Below are 21,842 nucleotides of genomic sequence, written 5' to 3'. Positions count from 1 at the left end.
ACGTGACATCTGACAGGAAGCGTAACAACTGACACCAATAACCCTTAACCGACCTGTCAATAGCCGTACATATCGTTAATTACCTACCTCACACATCACAAACGACCGTAATCACCAGTATTCCCAACAAGCCATTCTGTAACAACACATCACGAGCTTTCTTATCAAGCATATTACTAAGGGAGAGGCTGGTGAAGGCTCTATAAGTAACGAGAAGGTTTGGAATGTAACAAGGTAGTGTAAAAAGATACATTGAGATGTGTGACACGCAAGGTAGGTGAGAGGAAAGACAAAGAAAAATAACCTGTGTAATGGGGCACGAGAAGGCGCGACAGTTATAAGAAAATGAGAAAAGAACACACACACTCACCAGTCAATAATGTGCTGTTACGGGGTGGATGAATGTATGCGCCGCACGCCCTCACCTGCTCCCGTCTTACCGCACCACCGCCTCACAGCTGACTGCCCGCCGCGCCCGCTTTCCCCGCTCGCCTCCACTGCTGCTGCCTCGCCATCAGTAAACTTATCATACACCACGAAGAAATAAGTTACTTTGAGCCAGTTCGACAGTCCAACACAGAGCCATCGGGCCAGTTTTACAGTCCCAAGTTTGTTAGCTCCTCAACCAAACACAAAATACGACGAAAATTTCTTGTAGCTCTTGAGTTTGGCGTTGATATAAATAGGAGGAAATTTTTGGACTACACAAGAAATCTCTCCTTCTGAGTTGAAATAACGGACCATTGTGGAGAATATAGTTTGGTTTGGCAGCTAACAATGACTATATAGGGCCACTTTCACACTTCGCTTCCAAACCAATACCAAAGACGCCATGATGGGTTAGTAAGCCTCCAAACTAGTACCAAAGACTTCGAAAATTTCTTGTATAGTGTTACGTGTTCATATTTACTTGCAACAATAAACTATCAATCAATCAAGTTATGAAATTTCAGAAAACCATACTGGAAACTCTAGCTACCAGGAATTTTCGTGGTATTTTGTTTTTTTGTTCGGGAGCTGTATGGGGGGAGAGCATAAGAGAGAGGAGCAGAACAGAGCAGAGAGGAATAGAGCATCGAAGGGGAGGGGAAGAGAAGATGAGAGAGGAACAGCTATAGGAGAGCTAGGGGGGGAGCAGCTGAGAGAGGAACAGGGCAGAGCAGACAAAGATGAGAGAGGAACAGAGCAAAGTGAAATGGGCATCAAAGGGGAGGGGAAGAGCAGATGAGAGAGAATAGAGCAGAGGGAAGTGGAATATCGAAGGATAGGGTGACAGCAGAGGAGAAAACTGGCCCAGAGACATTGTAAGCGCCCAAACCAATCTATATTCTCCACAATGATCCGTTATTTCTACTCAGTATCGGGTACTGATAAAGTGATTTCCTGTATAGTGGTTTTCTAGAATTTCCTCCTCATTTCTGTATCAACGCCAAACACTAGAGCTATACATATACATTAAGGCATTTTCGTAGTATTTTGTATTTGGTTCGGGAGCTTACAAACTTGCTGACTATAAAACCGCTGTCCCTTTGATACAGCATGATTGAACTCTTATCATCATCACATCGTTCTTCGTTTTCACATATCATATCTTCACTTTAACAGGACTGCTCACGATAAAGAAAATAATCCCGTCAATCTTTACCTTAGCAGCACGTGATGCAATGGTAATTAACGACCTAGAGAAAAATATAATCGGTAAATAATGATTTAAGAAGATGAGTCATTCCTGCGGGCAAATACAGCCATGAAAAGACAAGCCGTAATACATAAAAGGATGAAGATAAATTAATTAACAGCTTTTAACAAAGTAGTAGAAATCCCAAATAAAAGTTAAATATGAATTTAGGAAAAAAAGAGAGCAGACGGACAAAACCGCAAAAAGGAAATCAAATTGTTAGAAAAAGAAAGAGAGGAAAGGAGAAAAATGAGACCACATGAGGGATGCCGTTACAAACAAAGACAAAACCTTCCACACCAGCGGACCGGACCAAGACTTGAAGAAAAAACAAAATGGATGAGAAAGCAAGCCTTAAGATATATGGAAAATGGAGACAAGAGTTGGGAGGGCAAGAGGAGGTATACACCAACAACCAACTCTCTTAGTATAGCCTCAGAAGTGCTATTCAGATGCCATTCCCCTTTGTTGTATTTTACAATAATAAATATTTCAATTCAATTCAGATGCAGGACAAACAACATGCAACTAAAAGACAGAAACAGACACCAGTAAGAGGAAACCATGTGCGACATATGCGAAGCTGAAAACGAAGACCTGTGCGACACTTCCTCTGGTGCCCGGCCTGTGCAGAGGAAAGAAAAAAGTGATTGATTGATTGATTGATTGATAGTTTATTGTTGCATGTGAGGCTGCAGCAGCTTTACGTGGAAGAAGAGGACGACACCATTGGAAGAATTTTATTTGAAAATGACCACACCGAAGAGACAAAAGCAACAGTACATAAGTTTTGAGCAATAAGAGAAAAAAGAATGAAAGAAAAAGAGGAAAATAATAGACCCAGACAGTAGACACACTCAGGGAGTGCCGTTACAAAGGCGAAACTCCCGACCGACTACTACTACTACTACTAGGGAATAGTATTTTGTCCCATTTGCGTAGGATACTGTCTGTTCTGTATGTTTGTTTTCTTTTCACAGGAGCTGCCGTTATAAAGGACTAACTTGGGAGAAATCCCAAGTTACCTGTGACATCAAGATCAAGATCAGATCAAGATCATAACAGTGCACGCCGCTTCTTTCTTCCCGTGGTGACCGTCTTCAGGGGCCATCAACACCTGCCCTCCTGCTTCAAATCCACGCCACCTGGTCTCGGAAAAGTAAGTTAGACCAATTTGGTGACCAGGAATTTGTCGAGTTCTCTCTTGAAGTTGTTGGTCTCCACCCTCCTTAAGGTCTCTGATGTAGGCTGGGAGGCAGCTGAAGAGACGTGTGCCCTTCCTTGATGTGCTGTTGTATTGGAGGGTCTTAACTCTTGCAGGGCAGTCTGATGGCAGGTGGGGTTGGGCACACTTTCTACCAGTTCTGGAACCCTCTGGTTTTGTGCCTTTTCTTGGTTCTGCCTTGGGTGGGGTGATCTGCCCCTCGAAGATTTTCCATGTGTATATAATCTGGTACTGTTATGTTCTTCTGTCAGTGGAGTATAGTCTATATCTTGTGAGTCTGTGCCAGTAGTCTAGTTTGCCTTCCCCTGGTTGGTCTGGTGTTTTAATGCAAGACATGAATGTTCTTTGTACTCCTTCTCACCTGGTTTACTCACCTGGTTGGCTACCCCAATTTACTGTCATGGTTCACATATTGGTGGTACGTAGAAGGATAGCCCACAACTGCTGGCACGCCAGCCCATCAGTTCAATTAAGGACATTATGATTTGTCCAAAAATAATGGGTGGAATTGTGTGCCATGTGCAGCTAGGTGTTAAGCAAGGTGTATAGATATGAGTTTGTTACAGAACAATGTTAATAATGGGATAAGTTTTGACAGAGGCAGGTAATTATTCCATGTATGAGAACAGTGACTGTTCAAGGGAAACAAGATTTGGTTTGTGGGGAGCCCATAGTTGGGAGCAGTAATATATATGTGGGATTATTATTGCTTTCCAGAGAGTGATGAGAGCTGCAGGGTCTCTAGTACAAAAGGTTCTTATATATACCCCATTGATTGTCTGCACTTTGCCACAGTTTTCTCTATATAGGTATCAAAGGTCTCATGGCCAACGCTTAACATCTATAGCAGTAGGCAACGTGGAACATCAGACACATGCATGGGGGGTTAGCTTGTCTAGTTAGTCGAGTCATCTTTTTCTGGTGGGGTTTAGTGGAGATTCAGAAAAGGGTGAGGCCATTTACTAAGCATTACCTGCTGAATAAAGTTGATGTGTAGTTATTTACCAAGGAGATCTGCAAGCTGATGTATAGTTATTTACTGAGCAAATCAACACAATCAGTCAATTGCTGTTTAATGGACAAAGAACTTTCAATAAACTAATGTAACCCCTTCAACCTAATGGAAAGTAATGATTTTCCTTGTATTTGATTTTTATAAATAAATGTAGCAAGGTGAGGAGTAATGTGCATCACCTGGATCAAAAAACACTTCATGGTCACTAGCTAAGGGAAGTGGCCCCTCCCAATCTCCACCCACTTCCTTTGTGCTGTCATGCACACAGGATTTTGAATGTGTTCTTTTATTAACTTAATCTCACAGACCCTCAAAAGAAGCAGAAATTCCTCCTATTTATCATTTTCATCACTGTTACTCGCTATTGTTTATTTTCTTTTATCATCCAATATTTTAATCTTTATTGGCCTCTGGATAATAATAATGCGCAGGGCACCCGTACAGGTGCATAACATGTATATTTGTTGGCTGTTGGGGGGACGGGGGAGCCGAGTGTGCAGGGGAGGGAAGTGAATCAAGTGTAATTGTTAGTGTTGGTGTGTTGTGGTGACAAGTGAGTATGTATTTGTTTTTTGAATGAGTCTATTGTATCGCAGTCTAAAATCTGTTGAGGGAGGGTGTTCCAGTCACGTATGGTGCGTGGAAAGTATGAGTGCTTGTATGCGTCAGTGTTAGTGTGATATGTTTGGTATTTATGGATGTGTGTGTTACGAGTACGTTGACTGTTTGCCTTGTGTAGGTATGTTTGTGGGTCAATGTCAGTGTGAGTGTTTGTGATCTTGTACATAATTGTAAGTCTGTGTGCTTGTCTGCGTATGTGAAGAGGGTCCATGTTTATCTGTTGTTTGATCCGTGTTGTGATTCCAGGCGTTCGAGTGTAATTGTTTGTAATGAACCTTGCCGCCTTGGTGTTGATTTGTTCTAACCTATCAATGTTTCTGTGTGTGTAAGGATCCCACACCGTGGAGCAGTATTCCAGTGTTGGTCTCACAAGTGTGTCATAAGCTCATATAGGCCTCATATATTTTCATTTTATTTCAAACTTAAGTTTCTTCATAGTCGATGAACATTACCAGGAATGTTTAAGTTGTGAAATCAATAGAAAGTAATTGTGTTTTGATGCCATCTTACAGAAGCTGCTTAGTACATGATGAAGGCTGGGAACGGTCACATTCTGTGTGTGCCAGGGCAGAGACTGTGTGAGGCCAGCAGTACCCATGTTGGGGGTGAGGGCACCTACACCTTCAACAAGTATATCTATGCCTCCCTGATTGGCAAGGTTGTGGTAGAACCTCAGAGGGACCTCCATGTTGTTAAGGTACGTATGTACTTATGTACAAGATCACAAACACTCACATTGACATTGATCCACATACATACTTACACAACACAAACAGTCAATGTACTCGTAACACCCACAACCAAATATACCAAACATATCACACTATCACTGATGCATACAAGCACTCAAACTTTCCACGCACCCTAAGTGACTGGAACAGCCTCCCTCAACAGATTTTAGACTGCAGTACAGTAGACTAATTCAGAAAACAAATACACACTCACTTGTCACCACAGCACACCAACACCAACTATTACACTTGATTCACTTCCCTCCCATGGACACTCAGCTCCCCATCCCCCCAACAGCCAACACAAATATGCGTGTTATGCACCTGCACAGGTGCCCTGCGCATTATTATAAATGAGTGGTGTGCCTGTGCTGCTCAAGTTGCTGTCAATAGTTTTAAAATGGCCTTTACACTATTTTTGCAAAGAATTCCCCTACCTGTGTTGCTGTAAATAATGTAGAAAATGCAAGGTAGCAACCACCTTACCTTTTTATTTTCTTTGAAGATATTCGAGTTTTATCTTGAGCTCAGAATATTTTACCAAGAGCAGAATTCGTGGTAAATTGAACCTAAGTTGGCATACTGGATACTGTACCTGCTCTTAATCTCAGCCATGACACACACACACACACACACACACATACACACATCCTCATTTCAGGGTATAGTGTATGGGTACCAGGTTACTCATTTTTTGGAGTAGTGTATGGTGTACCAGCTTCTCAATACCTAAAGATTATTAACTGAATTAATTTGTTTTGAAAACTATTATTATTATCTTTAAGTAGATTCCCTTTCTCTAGCTGACTGTTTATTAGTGTTACTAAATGTAGAGAAACCTATTTCCTCAGGTGACTTCAGGGCAACAAGGCACAGTCATGCCTGAAGCTGGAAGTGTTGTAACTTGTCGAGTGCTGAGTGTGAACCCAAACCAAGCCACAGTGTCCATCATCTGTGTGGGCCCCAACAAGCTGCACACACCTGTTTCAGGGACTGTGCGCAAGCAAAATGTCCGGGATCATCAGATTGACACCGTAAGTAATTTAATTCTAGAGCAGTGGGATGAATTGAAATGTATCCTACTGTTGTCATGACAAACATAGGAAAAGTGACATGAGTTATCATTTTTTCTTTTTCTACCCCAGGTTGAAATGTACAATTGTTTCCGGCCGGACGATATCATCCTGGCAGTGGTAATGTCCCTTGGAGATCTGAGGAATTATGAACTATCAACAGCTGGGACAGAGCTTGGGGTGGTGACAGCCTGTTGTGAGGAGGGTCACCCCCTAGTGCCTGCCTCTTGGACAACTATGAAGTGCAAATGTAGAGTAGAAAAGAGAAAGGTGGCAAAAGTAATGCCTCCAAAAACATGAACAGTAGTTTTCCCTTGAGCAATAAGTACTCTTAGGTTTTTATAAAAATAAAGTGCAACCTCTTAAAGCAATAAAATTACTGAAAATAATTTAAGATATTGATTTAATTAACTTCCACAGCTACATCACTGCATCAGGTCTTTCCTAAACTACTTACATGCATCAAGCACATTTTCTTGTAACTAACAACTTCAGTAGGTAATACTGAAGCCTTTAAAATATTGCTGTACACTTTTAAGTGTGCGCATGCGTGAGTGCATGCATGTGTGTGTGTGTGTGTTACTCTCCTTTTTTCCCCAATACTTGATTTTTCAAGTAAGCTTGCTTTTTATATGATGAAAGGTATCACCAAAACACACAAAGTGATAAATATTATTTATCATACTCTAGAAGCTCAGCCACTTAGTGCACACTAATATTTTGGACACAGTAATTGCATGTAATTGTATTTCTAGAACTATTTAACTTTTTTCGTCATCCACGTCGTCATAAAATATACTGCTACATCAAAGAAAAATTAAGGGATAAAGTATATAAGTACAAGGCATGTCATACAGCCCATGAGGTACAGGTTTTATAAAGACATTTAGACTTAATGATTCTCATTAAGTGTTCAAAAATCTTTTGTATGAATATATGTATGTATTCTAATGAATATATTTATAATTCTACTGTTTGCTCATTACTTAATGGTCTAAAAGGGAAAGGCTTGTTCTTTTATGCAGACTTTCTGAAAGTATCAAACTAGGCATAAAAGGGCAAAACGACACCTAAAAACAAACATTGTAGGGTAATTATGTAGTCACTGTGCCTTACTCAAGTCTCACTTGTTACTTCACTTTTCTAGTTTTACCAGCTCATTATGTATGCATACTGTGTCTAGTAGTGTTTATGTCAAATACCTTACATTACCTGGGTAATGTTTACAGGTAAATGGTAGCCATGTTTGTGTTGACAATTACCTCTGCACTGTCCAACATGTCCATTACAATGTAGTCACTTTTTTTTAAGTAACCAAACCTGACTGCCAAAAATAACCTATCTAGGGATGAATTAGTAATCTAGCCCCATTAATTGTGGTTTGGCTCATCATCCAATGCATAGCTGGTCAATACAAGTGTGATGGCCACTCATCCAAGAGCATCGATCAGCTTCTGCCTCAGCCGACGAACATCTGATCATGTTTGATTTTTTCATCTTCTGACTATTGAAGCCCCAGATTCCACCTTCTTTATCAACTCAAGTTTTTGAGCAATAGTTAAAAATTCACATGCTTTCTTTTGAGCCTCTACTTCTCTGGATGCCATTATTTAACACTTCATACATTTGATACCCCAGATAATGCTACATGAAAACATTAAAATCCAGCTAAATGTATGATGCAATGCCCAATATATCAAAACTGCATGCTGAGAACTAAAGCTGCAGTAGAAGAGTCAACTCTTTGCCAATTGATGGTCATATTCCCATATCAATAATATTTTATACTTAGACCAACATCATGGCCTAAAGATCTCGTCAGTTGGTTCTGATATCTATTAATACTAATTCCATTACGCTGATAGTAAACAGTACATTAATACAGAATGCATATCACATTAAGTACCCACTTATAAACTTATTTTTAGAGCATGGGAAGAAAATTGCCAGCATTTTCTTTTGTGTGTTAGTGGTGCAGAACAAAACTTCTGCAATATGAAGTAGTAGGATATAAAATTCCTTAAGATAGTTAAAAAAATAAATCTATAAAATGAAAGACATTTTTGGCTTCTGGTTTAAGATAGACTAACTAAAAAGAATCAACATCATATGTGAAGCAACGACATAATGACTGCATGTTAGGAACTGAAGAGCTTACTGTATGCACTTTTGTCCAGCATGTTTTTTTCCTCCTCCATCTTGGCAAGTTGTGCCAGCAACTTTCGGCAGCTGGGAGCAATGCTTTTGTCAAGTTGGGCTGCCTTTTCTAGATCCCTTCGAGCTTCATCAGGACTGAAGACTTCGACATGTGCTCGCCCTCGTCGATACAGAGCTTTGACATTCTCTGTGAGAGAGGGATTGAATTAACTAAGCTCTATACCCTACTGACATTATACCATACAGTTTGTATGAGCCATACCATACCGTGTGTACCACACAGTGTGTATGAGCCACTAAAGCTCTCTTATATCATCATTATGCATGTGAAAAAAGGTTACTAGTATATTAGGCCCATGATAAAAACAAATCTTAATTCTAAATATCAAACAAAAAACATGAATATACAAACATTAAAAAATACATTAAAGAAATTAATCTATCAAACTAATATCCTGATTACTGTAAACATCTAGACTTATTCACATGATGCAAGTCAGATTTACTTCAAGAGCAAGCAGTTCCATAATCTGCAGAATATAATCACACATTTTTCATCAATTAATAAATTCTAAAAGTTGTAGGATTTTATCCCCCTCTAGGGAAGTGGGTGGAGTACCAAGAGCAAAATAATCTAGTTTCTTCTGCTCAAGCTCCCAATTTTGCAATATCAACACATTCCCTTCCCTCCCTCCCTCCCTCCCGCCCCTTGCAAGAATTTCCCAACCTGGCTCATGGTTTCACTGTCACTTCTTGTCCTTTTATTAATTTTAGTTATTCAAAACTCAATTCTGCATCTCATCACATGACGAATCTTCATATATGAACATAATTATTATTATATTTCACCTATTCCACCACTCAGAACTTTACACTCTTTCTTCATTCACCCATACCATATCTCTTGTACATATCCTGATCTCCAGATATACTTCTCTGATGTGCCTTATGCTGTGCAGATGTTGGTAGGATAATACTATTTCTCAATCCACTTCATACTCACACTTTCATCACTCAAGATTCTTTCACTATCACACGATGATCTGCTCTTTCACTCCTCTCCCATCCTACTTCTAAAGTATGATAAATCATTTTATACACATAAATTTTTCCACTTAAATTTCTTCCATTTCAAGACCATTTCACAGCTTCCTTTACTAAGCATTTATATTCTTGGTCATTAAAAGCAACTTAATATAAAGAAATGAAGTAATGAATCAATGAAATCAAAACCTTTGAGACAAATAAATGGAAATATAACTATCATGTACTTCAGATGGGACATGCTAACCTGGTTGCTTTTCTAAGACCGTAGAGCAGTGTTCTATGGCACTGTAATACTCTCCTTGTAGTATTTGGCACTGAGCAAAGTTCAGAAGTAGAGGCATTTTCATGTCATTCAGCTTCACCCATTCTTCATCACCCGGCTTCTCTCTGAAGGGTTATAATTGTGTTATGAATGTATATGTAAATGTTATCAGCTTGGAGTTGTAGTCTGAAACATTAATTACTTAGTGTTGATCTATTTGTTGCCAAGTTATATATGCACCATGTGACTCTTTAACAATGACTAGAGTAAGTACATTTGAGAAAACACTCAACAGTTATGGAAAACATACTGGGCATGTAGAATATTACTGTGATGGGCAATATGAATGAAAAATTACATAAGCTCTAAGGACAGGGCCATGGAGAAATGGAGTCCAGATTATTGGTACAAATGTGAAGAAAAAAATGTGAGGAATGGAAAAGGTGTATCCATCTGTTCAGATATAAGGATGTCCACAAATATACATATATATTCATGTTTGAAGGAGGAGCAGCAGTTACAGCTTCAATTATTTATCTTCATATAGACTAAGACTAATATATGCTTCTTCAGATGAGTGGCACAAGATCAGTTAAGTTGGTCAAGTGTCTATATATAAAATCAAAGTTGTATTATAATAGATAAAGAGAGCACAAAAAAGATCAACTAAGAATAAACATTTAAGAAGAGAAAAGCTATCAAAGAAGGGAGTGCAAAGCAGAGACAGAAGCAAGGCAAAAACTGAGCGATTTTTGGTGTATACAGCAAGTGTGAAAACCCTTGAAGAATAACCAAACAACAAGGCTGAAGATGATTTTGGAGACATACATACCAATGAGATTCTCGCTTTCAAAATAAATGATTTCCTAAATTTTCAATAACCTTTTTTCATTTGTCTTAGTAACCTCCTTACTAGATTTCTGCATTCCACATAATTCCTATTTTGTCTTGATATTCTTTCACCAATACAATTTATTACTTTCTTTATACATTTTGTCTATTCCTGAATACCTTCACAACCAAATAAACTTATAGAACAGAGCTAACTTATGTTTTTTATAATTACTCTATTTGCTTGGCATCAATATTCCTCAGTTTTGTCCTATACTCTTCCACTTCATTATTCATACTTCTCTCAGTTCATCTGTTTCCATAACTATTTTAGTTAAGTCATTCCAATACCCTCTCCTAGCTCTCTTATGGTAAAACCTGCATAAATATTAATTATTCATTATTGAAAAGTTACCCACATATGCTTCATACTCTTTTAAGTTTTTCCAAGTACAATTATGTCCTGCAACATGAATTCTTAATAAAATTTCCTCATACTCTCACAGAAAAGACTGTACCTTAGCATGAGCTGTTCAAGCCTACCAAGAGCTTCAGAGTACTTCTTACAGGCAGCTTCATGATCTCCAGCCTTGTATAAGGCATTGCCTTCTTCCTTCAATGCTGGAATGCTTACCAGTCGCTCCTCTTCTGTCATGGCCCAAAATTCCTTTTCATATGAACCAACTCCTGCCACCTTTAATATTTCTGTGGAAAAGAAAAAATGCATGACAGTAATAGCTTTCATTTGCAATTCTTCCAACAACTGTTTGCTTTTTCCCATATTTTATCTCATCAGGCTATCTAAGAATTGTTATGCACAGATCTACTCACCAATGGTGAATCTTAGATCCTTAGGAGTTTTCACAAGCTCATCCAAGTCAGGGTAGCCAAGGCCTTCTTTGAGTCCCATTCCACAACAGTGATGTGGCTTCTTTTCTTTGTTGATTTTATTCTTACTGTATGCATCTCGCAGAGTTTTAGATACCAAGGGATATGGCGCTAATAGCTGTGGATAATTCATACAAATAACTTTTATTATCCATAACCCTTTTTTGAATAGCAAGAACAAAAATTATAACTCACCAGGACATCCCTCAGTGACATAAGTAGACTGATTAGGAAGTGTAATAGCTTCTGCATTTAGAGGATGACTAGTTATTGTCATACCCTATTGATGTATAGAGAAGAGTAAATAAATCCAAATAATTAAAATATAGGCCAATAAAACTTGATTTTACTTAATCCTGTCATTTGATATCTGTCATTATGAACCAAATTTGTATTTATTCTGGGTTTTCAACAGACCACACAAAAGCAGGATATTTATATAGTACCCAAGTGAATTTCACCTCCCAGTAAAATAATATGACATGAATTGTGTAACCACCAGGTGTGGTTCGTCATCACTAATAATCCTACTAATGAAGAAACAGGGTTGATGACATTATACAAGTTAAATCAAATAACTTAAGAATTCAAGAATAAGGCTATACCAATACCATTATATTTACCATTTCTGATATCATCATTACAGCCCTATTCATAAATTTTAAAAAGTAGCACAACACCCCTCATGACGTCATTTGAAAAGTTTGAAACCTGAGACCATGAGCAAGTGTAGTATATATATCTTGTGTGTAGACAGATTATTCTGATGCCAGAGATAAGCCCCAGAGATAAGCCCCAGAGCCCATATTCTGATCTACTTTTAAATTTCACTATCAAGTTTTGCCTTCAATGTGAAAAGATCCTATCTTTTATGAGTAAAAGTTTTCCACATCTACTTTCAGAGTAAGTCAGAGCTTTTAATACCCAATTTTCTGTGTAAGCTCATTGCTAGGGGCCCTTCCTTAAATACAAATAGCCAAAATAAATGGACAAAACACTAACCACTTTGTCTATAGTGAAGGAAGACAGTTCTCCAGGTGCCATGGTACGAATACATGCTTCTAAAACTTCCAGCTTAAACTTTTTCCCCAGCAGCAGTTCCACTGGTTCCTTCCACAGTTTGCTGTCATCAATCACCTTTGGCTCCTCCTCACATGTTTCCGTCTTGATATGGAAGGTTATCTGTCAACAATGCAAACCAATGCAATTATTATTATTGCTACAACACCCCACCTCAGGGTGGTAGCAAAGGTGGTAGCACACAAGTCCCGGGCATAGAAATAGCAAGTGTAACCAGCACAGCGTCCTCAGGGCAACACAAGCGGACAATGGTGAGGACAAGACCCAACAAGTGTGAACAGGGTCTACCAACTGGTCTCCTTCCTTCTACCTCCAATCTCTCCAAAACTCCCAGCACTGTATCCTCCCCTGCTCTCTTTACATGTCCAAACCATCAGAGTCCTTCCCTTCTGAGCACTGTTTCCAGGTCCTCTACTCCACATCTGTTAGCTACATCTGCACTGTCTTGCCACCTGATCCCCGCCATATACCTCAGCATTCTGCGATCACTTGCTCTCAATACCTCCATCAATTTTCTAGTTAGAGCCCATGTTTCTTCTCCATACAACATCACTGACCTAATACACGCTTGGTACACCCCCAGTCAGCTCTTTAGAGGGATGCTATGATTCACAAGTAGACTAGCCACCTCCCTTCACTTTAACCATGCTGCCGCCACTCTCGCTCTCACTGTCCTCTCCACTCCTGCCTCACAGTCCAGAACATCTCCCAAATAACAGAAATGCTCTACCTCATCCAGCTTTCTTCCATTCACCTCTAGTTCGTCCCTCTCAGTTTCTTGTCCTTGCTATCTCCTTGCACAAGCTGGGCATGTAAAATTTTGCACTCCTCTTACATTTCTGAGGCCTGAGGATCTGTGATAGCACCACTGCCTGCAATATGTGCACAAGACTAAATTTACATCTACTCCCTTCCCACAGCATCCACATGGATATTTTCCTGATTCAATATTTTCTCTTACTTCTTTTCCAGTCACCATGTACTTTGTTTTTTCCATATTGATTTTCAAACCTCTCTCCTCCATTCCTTCCTTTCATTTATTAAACTTTTCTTTCACTTTTGCTGCCTCTGCATTTACTACCAAGTCATTTGCATACAGCAGCTCCCATGGTGCCTCTCCTCTTGCTTCCTTTGTTGCCTCCTCCATTACTGTTATAAACAAGAGCAGGCTAAGGGCAGATCCCTGGTGAACCCCCACTCCAATTTCGAATTCATCTGATGTTCCCACCACTGTTTTCATGCTCGATTTTGTACATTCATATAGTCTCATCACCGATTCAATCAATCTTTCTGGTACTCTTTGCCTTGTCAATACCCATCTTATAATTTCCCTTGGTAACCTACTCTGTCAAATGCCTTCTCTAGATCTACAAAAACATGATACAATATCCTCCTTTTCTCCATAAACCTATCCTGAAGCCCTCTCATAGTATATATTGCTTCAGTTGATCTCCCAGGGCAAAACCCAAACTGACATTTATCAATTCTTATTATCCTTCTCAGCCTCTTCTCCAGGACTTTTTCATATACCTTCGTGCCATGATCCAGTAACCTTATCCCCCTATAGTTACCACATTTCAAAGCATCTCCTTTCCCTTTAAAAATGGGTATAGTGTAGCTTCCTTTCCAGTCTTTTAGTATCTCTCCCTTTTTTAATACATCGTTTAACACTCTTGTCAATTCCACCACTCCTTCCTTCCATGCTGCTTTTATTGAATCAACTGTAACTGTTAGCCCTGTAGGTCCTGCTGCTCTACCATTTTTCATTTTCTTTAATGCTTCTTTTACTTCCTCTTCCGTAATTTTTTCTTGTGGGCCTTCTACTTTTTCAGTTTCATTTATCGTATATTCATTTTCCTCATTTAACAGTTCACTGAAATATTTACTCCATCTTTCCAATATCTTTTCTTTTTCCACCATGATGTTCCCTCTTTCAACTTTTACAAACTTTGCCCCAACTACATATGCTCTCTCTCTCTTCATTTGTTTTGCAATTTTAAACATCTCATTTTTTAAATTTCTCTCTTCTCTCTCCCTCACCCACTCTTCTGTTACTTTCTTCTTTCCCTTTGCAACCTTTTCTTCTTTTCTTTAAACACCTCTCTCTATCTTCCTCCTCCTTTGTCTTCTGCCATTTCTCGTATGCCTTCTTCTTTTCCTTGATGGCCTGCTGCACTATTCCATTCCACCACCATGTCTCTCTTTGCTTTCTTCTAATTCCTTTTGTTTCACCACACACTTCTTTCATGATATTTTCTTTCAATTGTTCCCATCCTCCATTATTTTCCTCATTTTCCCTTTTCACTCTTTGCTCAAACTCTCTTCTGATTTCCTCCTCCCTCAGCTTCCATACTTTTGTTTTTCTTTCTTCTTTCCTTTTTATCTTTTTCTTCCCATACTTTCGTGGCTATGTCAGCACATGGAAATCTATATTGTGGCAGGCACGCTCCCCCCGGGATCACCTTCACGTCTTTTATTCAAAAATCTTCAAAAATATATATATATATATATATATATATATATATATATCTATATATATATATATATATATATATATATATATATATATATATATATATATATATATATATATATATATATATATATATATATATATATATATATATATATATATATATATATATATATATATATATATATATATATATATATATATATATATATATATACCATTGCTAGACAGTTAAGAACAAAATACATATGAAATAGTATTTCTAGTAATTTAAGACAAATCCTTTATATATTCTCAGTTAGTGATTTGAAATAGCAGACAAAAACATTTTTTCTATAACACTGGCAACACATTTCTAAGATTTGTTATTAGAAGAATCATCTTACAAACATGGGTAACACTTGCCTTGGTTCCATCAGAATGGTCACCGCTTCCTTTCCCTGGGTGTATAAGCTTTTTCTTGATCAGTTTCTCATCCATCTTTGAATATGTTACTGTGCAAACCCAGACTCTTCTTGTTGTAATGTCATAACACAATGATAAAGGTGTCTCCCTTGGCTTGTTCCAGCTAATTACATATAAGTTGGTCTTGGATTAATGAGGAAGCTTTCAAAGCCTCAAATATCTTGGTGGCTAAATTTCAATACAGCCTCCTGAGGGTGACCTCCAGAATCTGCAAACATAAACTTTGGTGACAAAAGATAATCATAATTATTTTATAACTGGGACTTCCACATAGAAGTAAAAGTTTAAGTGAGGATACATACCGTATACTTACCTTAAGTAATAGAAACCTCATCTAAGCAAAAATGTTTATATTCTTAATTAAGTCTTAAAATCCATTTCAATAGGAATGAGTAGCTGAAAGAGTTGCATGGATATGCAATAAATACTGGAAGATTTCATTACTCTCATGCACAATTGAGTTGTGGACTACAAAAAAATAGGTGATTAGAGTGCCAGCAAAGTTTGATAAGATATACTTTTAAGATATGATATGACATTACCTTTACAAAATTTTAACACTGCAACACCAGTCACTTGAGAAGCCACCCTCAACAGCCTTCCGTACCCAGCCCCTGGAGAGCAACACTGATCCTCTCTATGAGTGATCAATAGGTGGAACTCCCTGCCAGAACAAGACTTATCACTGCACCGACTCCGTGCCTCAAATACAAACACACCGGAGAAGACACAGACTAAAACAAACCTAGATATCGTAATATACAAAACTCATATTTCCCACCACCCCTTCACAGCAGAGTGACACTGGCGATCTATTAGGCCTCGGCAGCTTCAGAACCCTTCACGAGTGCTGTGATAAAACTATATAATATTAACGCTCCACACCCTCAACTCTACATGCTACGCGTCACCAAAACGGGTCAACATGGCGCTCATAAACTTACCTTGGTGTGGAGGCCAGGCTTCGGGGAGGGATGGACAAAACGACCCAAAATAATAATGGTGCTGCAGGGAAGGAGGCGAGGCACTGTTTAGGCCCTACAGCTGATCAGCCACAGAGGACGGCGGCTGACGGGGGGAACGATCCTATTTATATCATTGGTTATATATACACTTAAAATATACGTAAAGATGATTTCAAGTTGGGGGCCCTGTACAGATTCCTCACTATTGCAGTCTTTAACTCTTGGCGTGCATATGGTCAGTAGTCTTAACATAAACGACACTATTTTCACGTTAGCCATTATTTCACCTCTCCCAGTTTCCCTTATTTTACCTTCCATTCACACCACTTCTCTCCCTAACCTACACCTCCTCTTTTTCCCTTCCTTTATATTCACTCTTCATCCCGTTCGTTCCTTCCCCCGATGCTTCCTTCTCTCGTTCAGCGACGCGCTACGAAAATTGTTCACACACCCGCACACCCACACCTGTCCCTTCACACCTGTCATGTCCCGCTTCCCTCCATCCCCGATTATCATAGGGTCAACTAACACCCTCTCTAACCGCTCTGCTATCTATACCTTAAATCCCTTCACTGACAGGGAAAGGTGGCCTGGGCGCCTTGGGATGCTGGGCACGTTGATGAGTTTTTCTTTTTTGGTGTGTGTTTGTGTGAGGGTCAAACTCAAATTTTAGAGGTGGAAAGTTTGTATATTTGCTCCTTTGATCTGAAAAGGAAAGCGCACACCACACCCCAAGCACGGGCAGGCGGTGTACTCAACCCCAGACCACCACACACACGGGTCGCGAACACCTTGGAGTAATTGTAATTAAATTGAAGTGTAATTAATTAGTGTTGTAATTGTAATTCAAAGTGCAATTATAGTAAGGAATCTGTAGTTTAATTTTAATTATAAAATGGAAGTGTTACAGGTCGGGTTCCATTAGACGTGCAGAGTCTGCACTTCTATTACTTACACCTATGGAAATAAATTGTAAAACCCTATTAGCTCGATTCCTCGCCTCCATACACTGTTGCCTGTGCTGAAGATGAGCGTTCACCCTCATAACCAAATCCCTTGTATTTATAATTGTAACTGAATTTGTTTTGAAGTAATTGTAATTTCAATGTAATTGTTACTTCCAATGTAATTATAATTATAGCTAATTCAAAGTTTCTGAAAGTAATTGTAATTGTACGTAATAATTTTTTTCAAGTGTAATTACTCCAACCCTGCTTTGGAGCACAATAACTTACCTGTTACATTAGCTTTATTTGACCTATTTTTGGAGGACAGCTGAATTGCCTTTCGAGTATTTTGGGACACCTCACTGGGGTGCACTGGGACATCCATGGGTTTACTGGGATAGTGCAGGATGACCAGGGGACTCATTACTCTCAGGGGTTTGGTGTTCCAGCTCATAGCTAGCAGTCAACCCAACCCATGATCTGGATTGCTGGTGGTGGGGCCTGCAATCACCCTGTAAAATCGTAATGCTGCCCAATTAACACAAACCAGACAAGTTGACAAAACTTCAGAATTACAACCAATTCAGTGCAGCGGGATTACAAAGGAATGGAAAAAGGTCTGCATGGAGACTCGAGGCAATGTACCCCCTGATGTATGTACACTCTCATTGATTGATTCATGACTGGAACAGTATCCTATTCTACCCCATTGTTTGGTAGAAAAATAAATTAACATGATGAAAGTAACTACTTTTTGTCGTTTGCTTTCAGGAACACTAAAAATGGTGTAAAAGTGAGACCCACAGACAAATTCCAGCACACATAAAACAGGCAGTTATAATGGTGCAGGATGGGATATCAATCTGTCATGTCCCCAAAGGTGTTTCCAGATCTACTCTGCAAAAGGAATGTACAGATCTTCAAGGAAAAAAGCCTAAACAAAGTGAGATTGATGCCACATTGTGAAAACAATCTCATGTTTAGTGAAGATGAGGAAAATTACTTACACTCCTACTTGACAACAACATCCAAGCACCGTCATGGACTTACCTCAGTAGAAACATGTGGGCTAGCATTTCAGTGTGCGGAGAAAAACAACGAGACCATTCCAAGAGGGTGGGAGACAAATGCACATGCTGGCAGAGACTGGTTTTATGGCTTTATGCAGTGTCACCTTCTTTCCATCAATAAGCCTTAAGCCACAAGCTCGAGTCAAGCAACAAATTTCATCAGTAAAAACAATGACTTTTTTGACAGTCTTCAAAGTGCTATGTAATGTTACAAATTTGGAGCAGGATTAGTATACACATGTGATAAAGCTGGGCTCACAACTTTATATAAAGCTCCAAATGCTGTTGTACTCAAGAGCAAAACAGGTTGTCAAGGTTATATCAGCAGAAAGGAATGCCCTTATTATCATGAATGTAGCAGTAAATGCATTAGGCAATGCCATACCATCACTCCTGATTTTCCCTTGTGTGCACTTTGAAAAATGCATAAGAAATGCTCCACCTGGAACTATTGGTAAAACTCAGAGCAGTGGATGGATGACCAGTAAAAATTTTGAGATATGGCTTGACTATTTCATCACACACAGCCAGCCAGCCATGGAAAATCCTGTGTTGCTATTTAATAGACACTCATGATATCCATATTCCAATCAATATATTAGAAAAGATCAAAACAAACTGAGTAGTACTTCTTTGCTTCTCACCACCTTGCAGCCACAAACTTCAGCCTCTGGACAGGAGTGTACATGGCCCACTTAACCCTCAAAGCGCGGGCTTATTTTGCGTGCCTGTCCTCCAACGCAGGCATATTCAGCCAAAAACATACCTCACTTCAACCTTTCATACCTTCACTTCTACTTAACTCACGTAACTAAATGAAGTACCATTGTAAAGTACATACCCTTAACTGTTTATTGACGTTAAGTTGAAGACTATATGACCTTTGGTAGAGCCCGAACAGCATATTGAAGTAGGATCACTGAGAACACATTTTTATAGACAGTTTTCCACCCCGTGTGGACTTCCCTTCTATGATTTAGTAATTAGAAGCATAACTTTTATACAGTTTATGTGAACCACACCCCAAAATAACTTAACTTCTATGCCTTCTTGATGCCCTTGATGGGTATTGAGGTCAAAGGGCCCCATCTTGTGGATGAAATTCACTGGAAGGTGAGAAGAGGTGGGATGTCTAACAGACATCATTTTGAAGCTTACACAAGTCATACACTGATCAATAATTAGTCAAAAGAGCATGGTTGGGTATTGTTTGAAAGAAAATGATATGCTTACCCTACTTCAGCATAAACAAAATAAATTTGACGGCGTGGTAAGTCAAAAAATGCCTTGTCGACTATTCTTGACACCCGCGGTTTGAGCCCAGGCACCAGCTGTTGACTACTGTCAACACCCACGCTTTAAGGGTTAAACATTACTACAACAATGCCTGCAACTCATGGCAAATAAACAACCCTGGAAAGGCTATGACAACTTACAATATTGTAGAGAACCTGGGACAAGGATTTCCAAAGGCATTTGCTCCTGAGAATATCAGTGAAGGATTTAGAGTAAATGGTATTTGGCCATTCAACAGGAATATTTTCCATGATGGTGTGTTTCTGTCTGCATCTGTCATGGACAGCATGCCAGAACCTGGGTCAGGAGACCTTAAGGATCAATATATTGATGCAAGGCCTGTTAAGAGACCCTTATGAAGCAGCTTAATGGTCAAACCCCAGATGTCACTGAAGATCAACAACCTGTTGAAGGGACCTCTACAGAACATCTAAATAGTCAAACTTCAAGAGGCACTGAAGTTCAACAGCATGTTGAAAGGACCCTTGAAGCTCAACCAGTTGCCTAAAGCCTAGGTACAAGAGATGTGCAACACCTTCCTAAACATACAGGATTCCCAAATGGTGAATCAGAATATGCATCAAAGCAAGGAAAGTAAAGGATGTGTGCCCCATCCCAAAGGCTACTCTTACAGATGGCTGCAAGAGAAAACTCTAATTTTAGCTGACACCTGTTAAACAAAATATTGAGGATGAGTTAAAGGAGGGAAATGAAGAGAAAAAGATCTAAAGTTAACCCAAAGCCAAAAAAAAACTAAGCTTACAAAATGAAAGTCCCTTCAGATCCAGAAACCTGTTAAGAAGATGGCAACTTGACCAAATTTGCTAGCAATATATCTGACCTTGATGAATCATTTGGGTCTGTCATCACCTACATGACTGAAGAGGAAACAAAAATTACAACTTTAAGTTATTTGAGCAAGGTTGACTACATTTTAGTTGAGCATACAAGTAACAAGACAGTCTCCCATTTTGTAGGCCTATTCATGGATGCACCAACTCATCAAGATAAGGTGAAAGCAAATTCTCTTCACTGTCATATTACCAAAGAAAAGGAAGCAATGTACATACTTTCAGAAAAGGGTGATATAGATCAGGTGGACATTCTACTAAAACTACCCATGCCAGTGGCTGCTGAGAGAATTTAGCATACAGCAAAGCAGTTCTTTAACCCGGTAGCAGCGGGGATCATGTTTTTTAATGGTCCCTCTAAGGGAGAAAAATGAGAAAAAATCACCCCTCACACAAACCATTTCATAATATATATCAAAGCATTTGTGATCAGATTATGTATCATCTATTTTTGGGGGTTTACATCATGGCACAAATTTGGCCCGTCGCTGCTACACGGTAAAGCCACAAATTTGGCCCGTCGCTGCTACCGGGTTAATGTCAGTTGGACCATTTTTACTAATCTACAGGAAGAAGTGTTTTGGTCATTTTTTTTATGTTGTAAATAAGTTCCATGAGTTGCCAAGACTTTTTATGAATATCACAGTTCAGGCTAAAACTATTTTATCCTAATCATTAGTCTATTAACATACAATTTTATATGTACTCCTGATTTATGTCTTGATGTGTTCATGGGTTGTCTAAGTAGATCAACAGTTTTTATGTTAACTATTTTCCCATTACCATGATTACATTTTAATTTGTATCCTGATATTTTGGTACTTCATGTACAATTAGATTTCAACTATGATAGATATTTTATCATTTGAGGTGTTATTAACCCCTAAGCAAGCTGATGGTCTAGCTCTATGCATTAATTTAATTCTAATTAAGTCATGTTCTTCTTTAGTAGTAACAGTTAAAAGATAATTGAGTAATTCCCTGAGCTAGGAAACTAAGATCAGATAGCTCTGCTAGGGCTTCAACAGACCATTATCTCTCTCACCAAGAGCCCCCCGTGAGCTGGAACTGAACTCATAGCCTCTCAGTCGCAAGGCAAGCGCCAAAGTCAACTAGTAGTAGCGATGGTGACAGGATCATCAGTTTCTGACAATAAATCATAAAATC

The 21,842-nt window shown here is 39.0% G+C and overlaps 3 protein-coding genes across 6 annotated transcripts in view; 1 reads left to right on the top strand and 2 right to left on the bottom strand.

Annotated features, from left to right (window-relative positions):
• The window catches only part of LOC127004376 (shootin-1-like), a 64,103-nt gene extending 63,574 nt beyond the window's left edge, over positions 1–529 (bottom strand). For both annotated transcript variants that reach the window (XM_050872010.1, XM_050872012.1), the window contains exon 1: positions 371–529. The gene's annotated coding sequence lies outside the window, so the exon portion shown is untranslated. The remainder of the gene's footprint in view (positions 1–370) is intronic.
• A 2,165-nt stretch (positions 530–2,694) lies between these two features.
• LOC127004375 (exosome complex component CSL4-like) lies at positions 2,695–6,732 on the top strand. Its single transcript, XM_050872009.1, has 4 exons — positions 2,695–2,837; positions 5,052–5,236; positions 6,122–6,304; positions 6,416–6,732. Exons 2-4 carry the CDS (start codon positions 5,066–5,068, stop codon positions 6,641–6,643), a joined length of 582 nt encoding a protein of 193 aa, XP_050727966.1. The 5' UTR covers positions 2,695–2,837; positions 5,052–5,065; the 3' UTR covers positions 6,644–6,732.
• Positions 6,733–7,005: 273 nt separating this feature from the next.
• Positions 7,006–16,841, bottom strand: LOC127004374 (AH receptor-interacting protein-like). Of its 3 annotated transcripts, XM_050872005.1 has the most exons (8): positions 16,823–16,841; positions 16,491–16,614; positions 15,487–15,754; positions 12,531–12,710; positions 11,472–11,646; positions 11,159–11,345; positions 9,792–9,934; positions 7,006–8,687 (listed from the first exon to the last, which is right to left on the bottom strand). In XM_050872005.1, the coding sequence occupies exons 3-8, from the start codon at positions 15,559–15,561 to the stop codon at positions 8,482–8,484; spliced, it is 966 nt and encodes a 321-aa protein (XP_050727962.1). In that variant the 5' UTR covers positions 15,562–15,754; positions 16,491–16,614; positions 16,823–16,841; the 3' UTR covers positions 7,006–8,481. The 3 variants fall into 3 exon arrangements, with proteins under 3 accessions (XP_050727962.1, XP_050727963.1, XP_050727965.1); XM_050872006.1 differs by lacking the exons at positions 16,491–16,614; positions 16,823–16,841 and adding an exon at positions 16,089–16,433; XM_050872008.1 differs by lacking the exons at positions 16,491–16,614; positions 16,823–16,841 and adding an exon at positions 15,860–16,001.
• Positions 16,842–21,842: the final 5,001 nt, after the last annotated feature.

This window comes from Eriocheir sinensis, chromosome 28 (assembly GCF_024679095.1).
Source record: "Eriocheir sinensis breed Jianghai 21 chromosome 28, ASM2467909v1, whole genome shotgun sequence".
In the NCBI taxonomy this organism is placed as follows: Eukaryota; Metazoa; Arthropoda; class Malacostraca; order Decapoda; family Varunidae; genus Eriocheir; species Eriocheir sinensis.
This window is presented reverse-complemented; position numbering and strand designations above follow the sequence as displayed.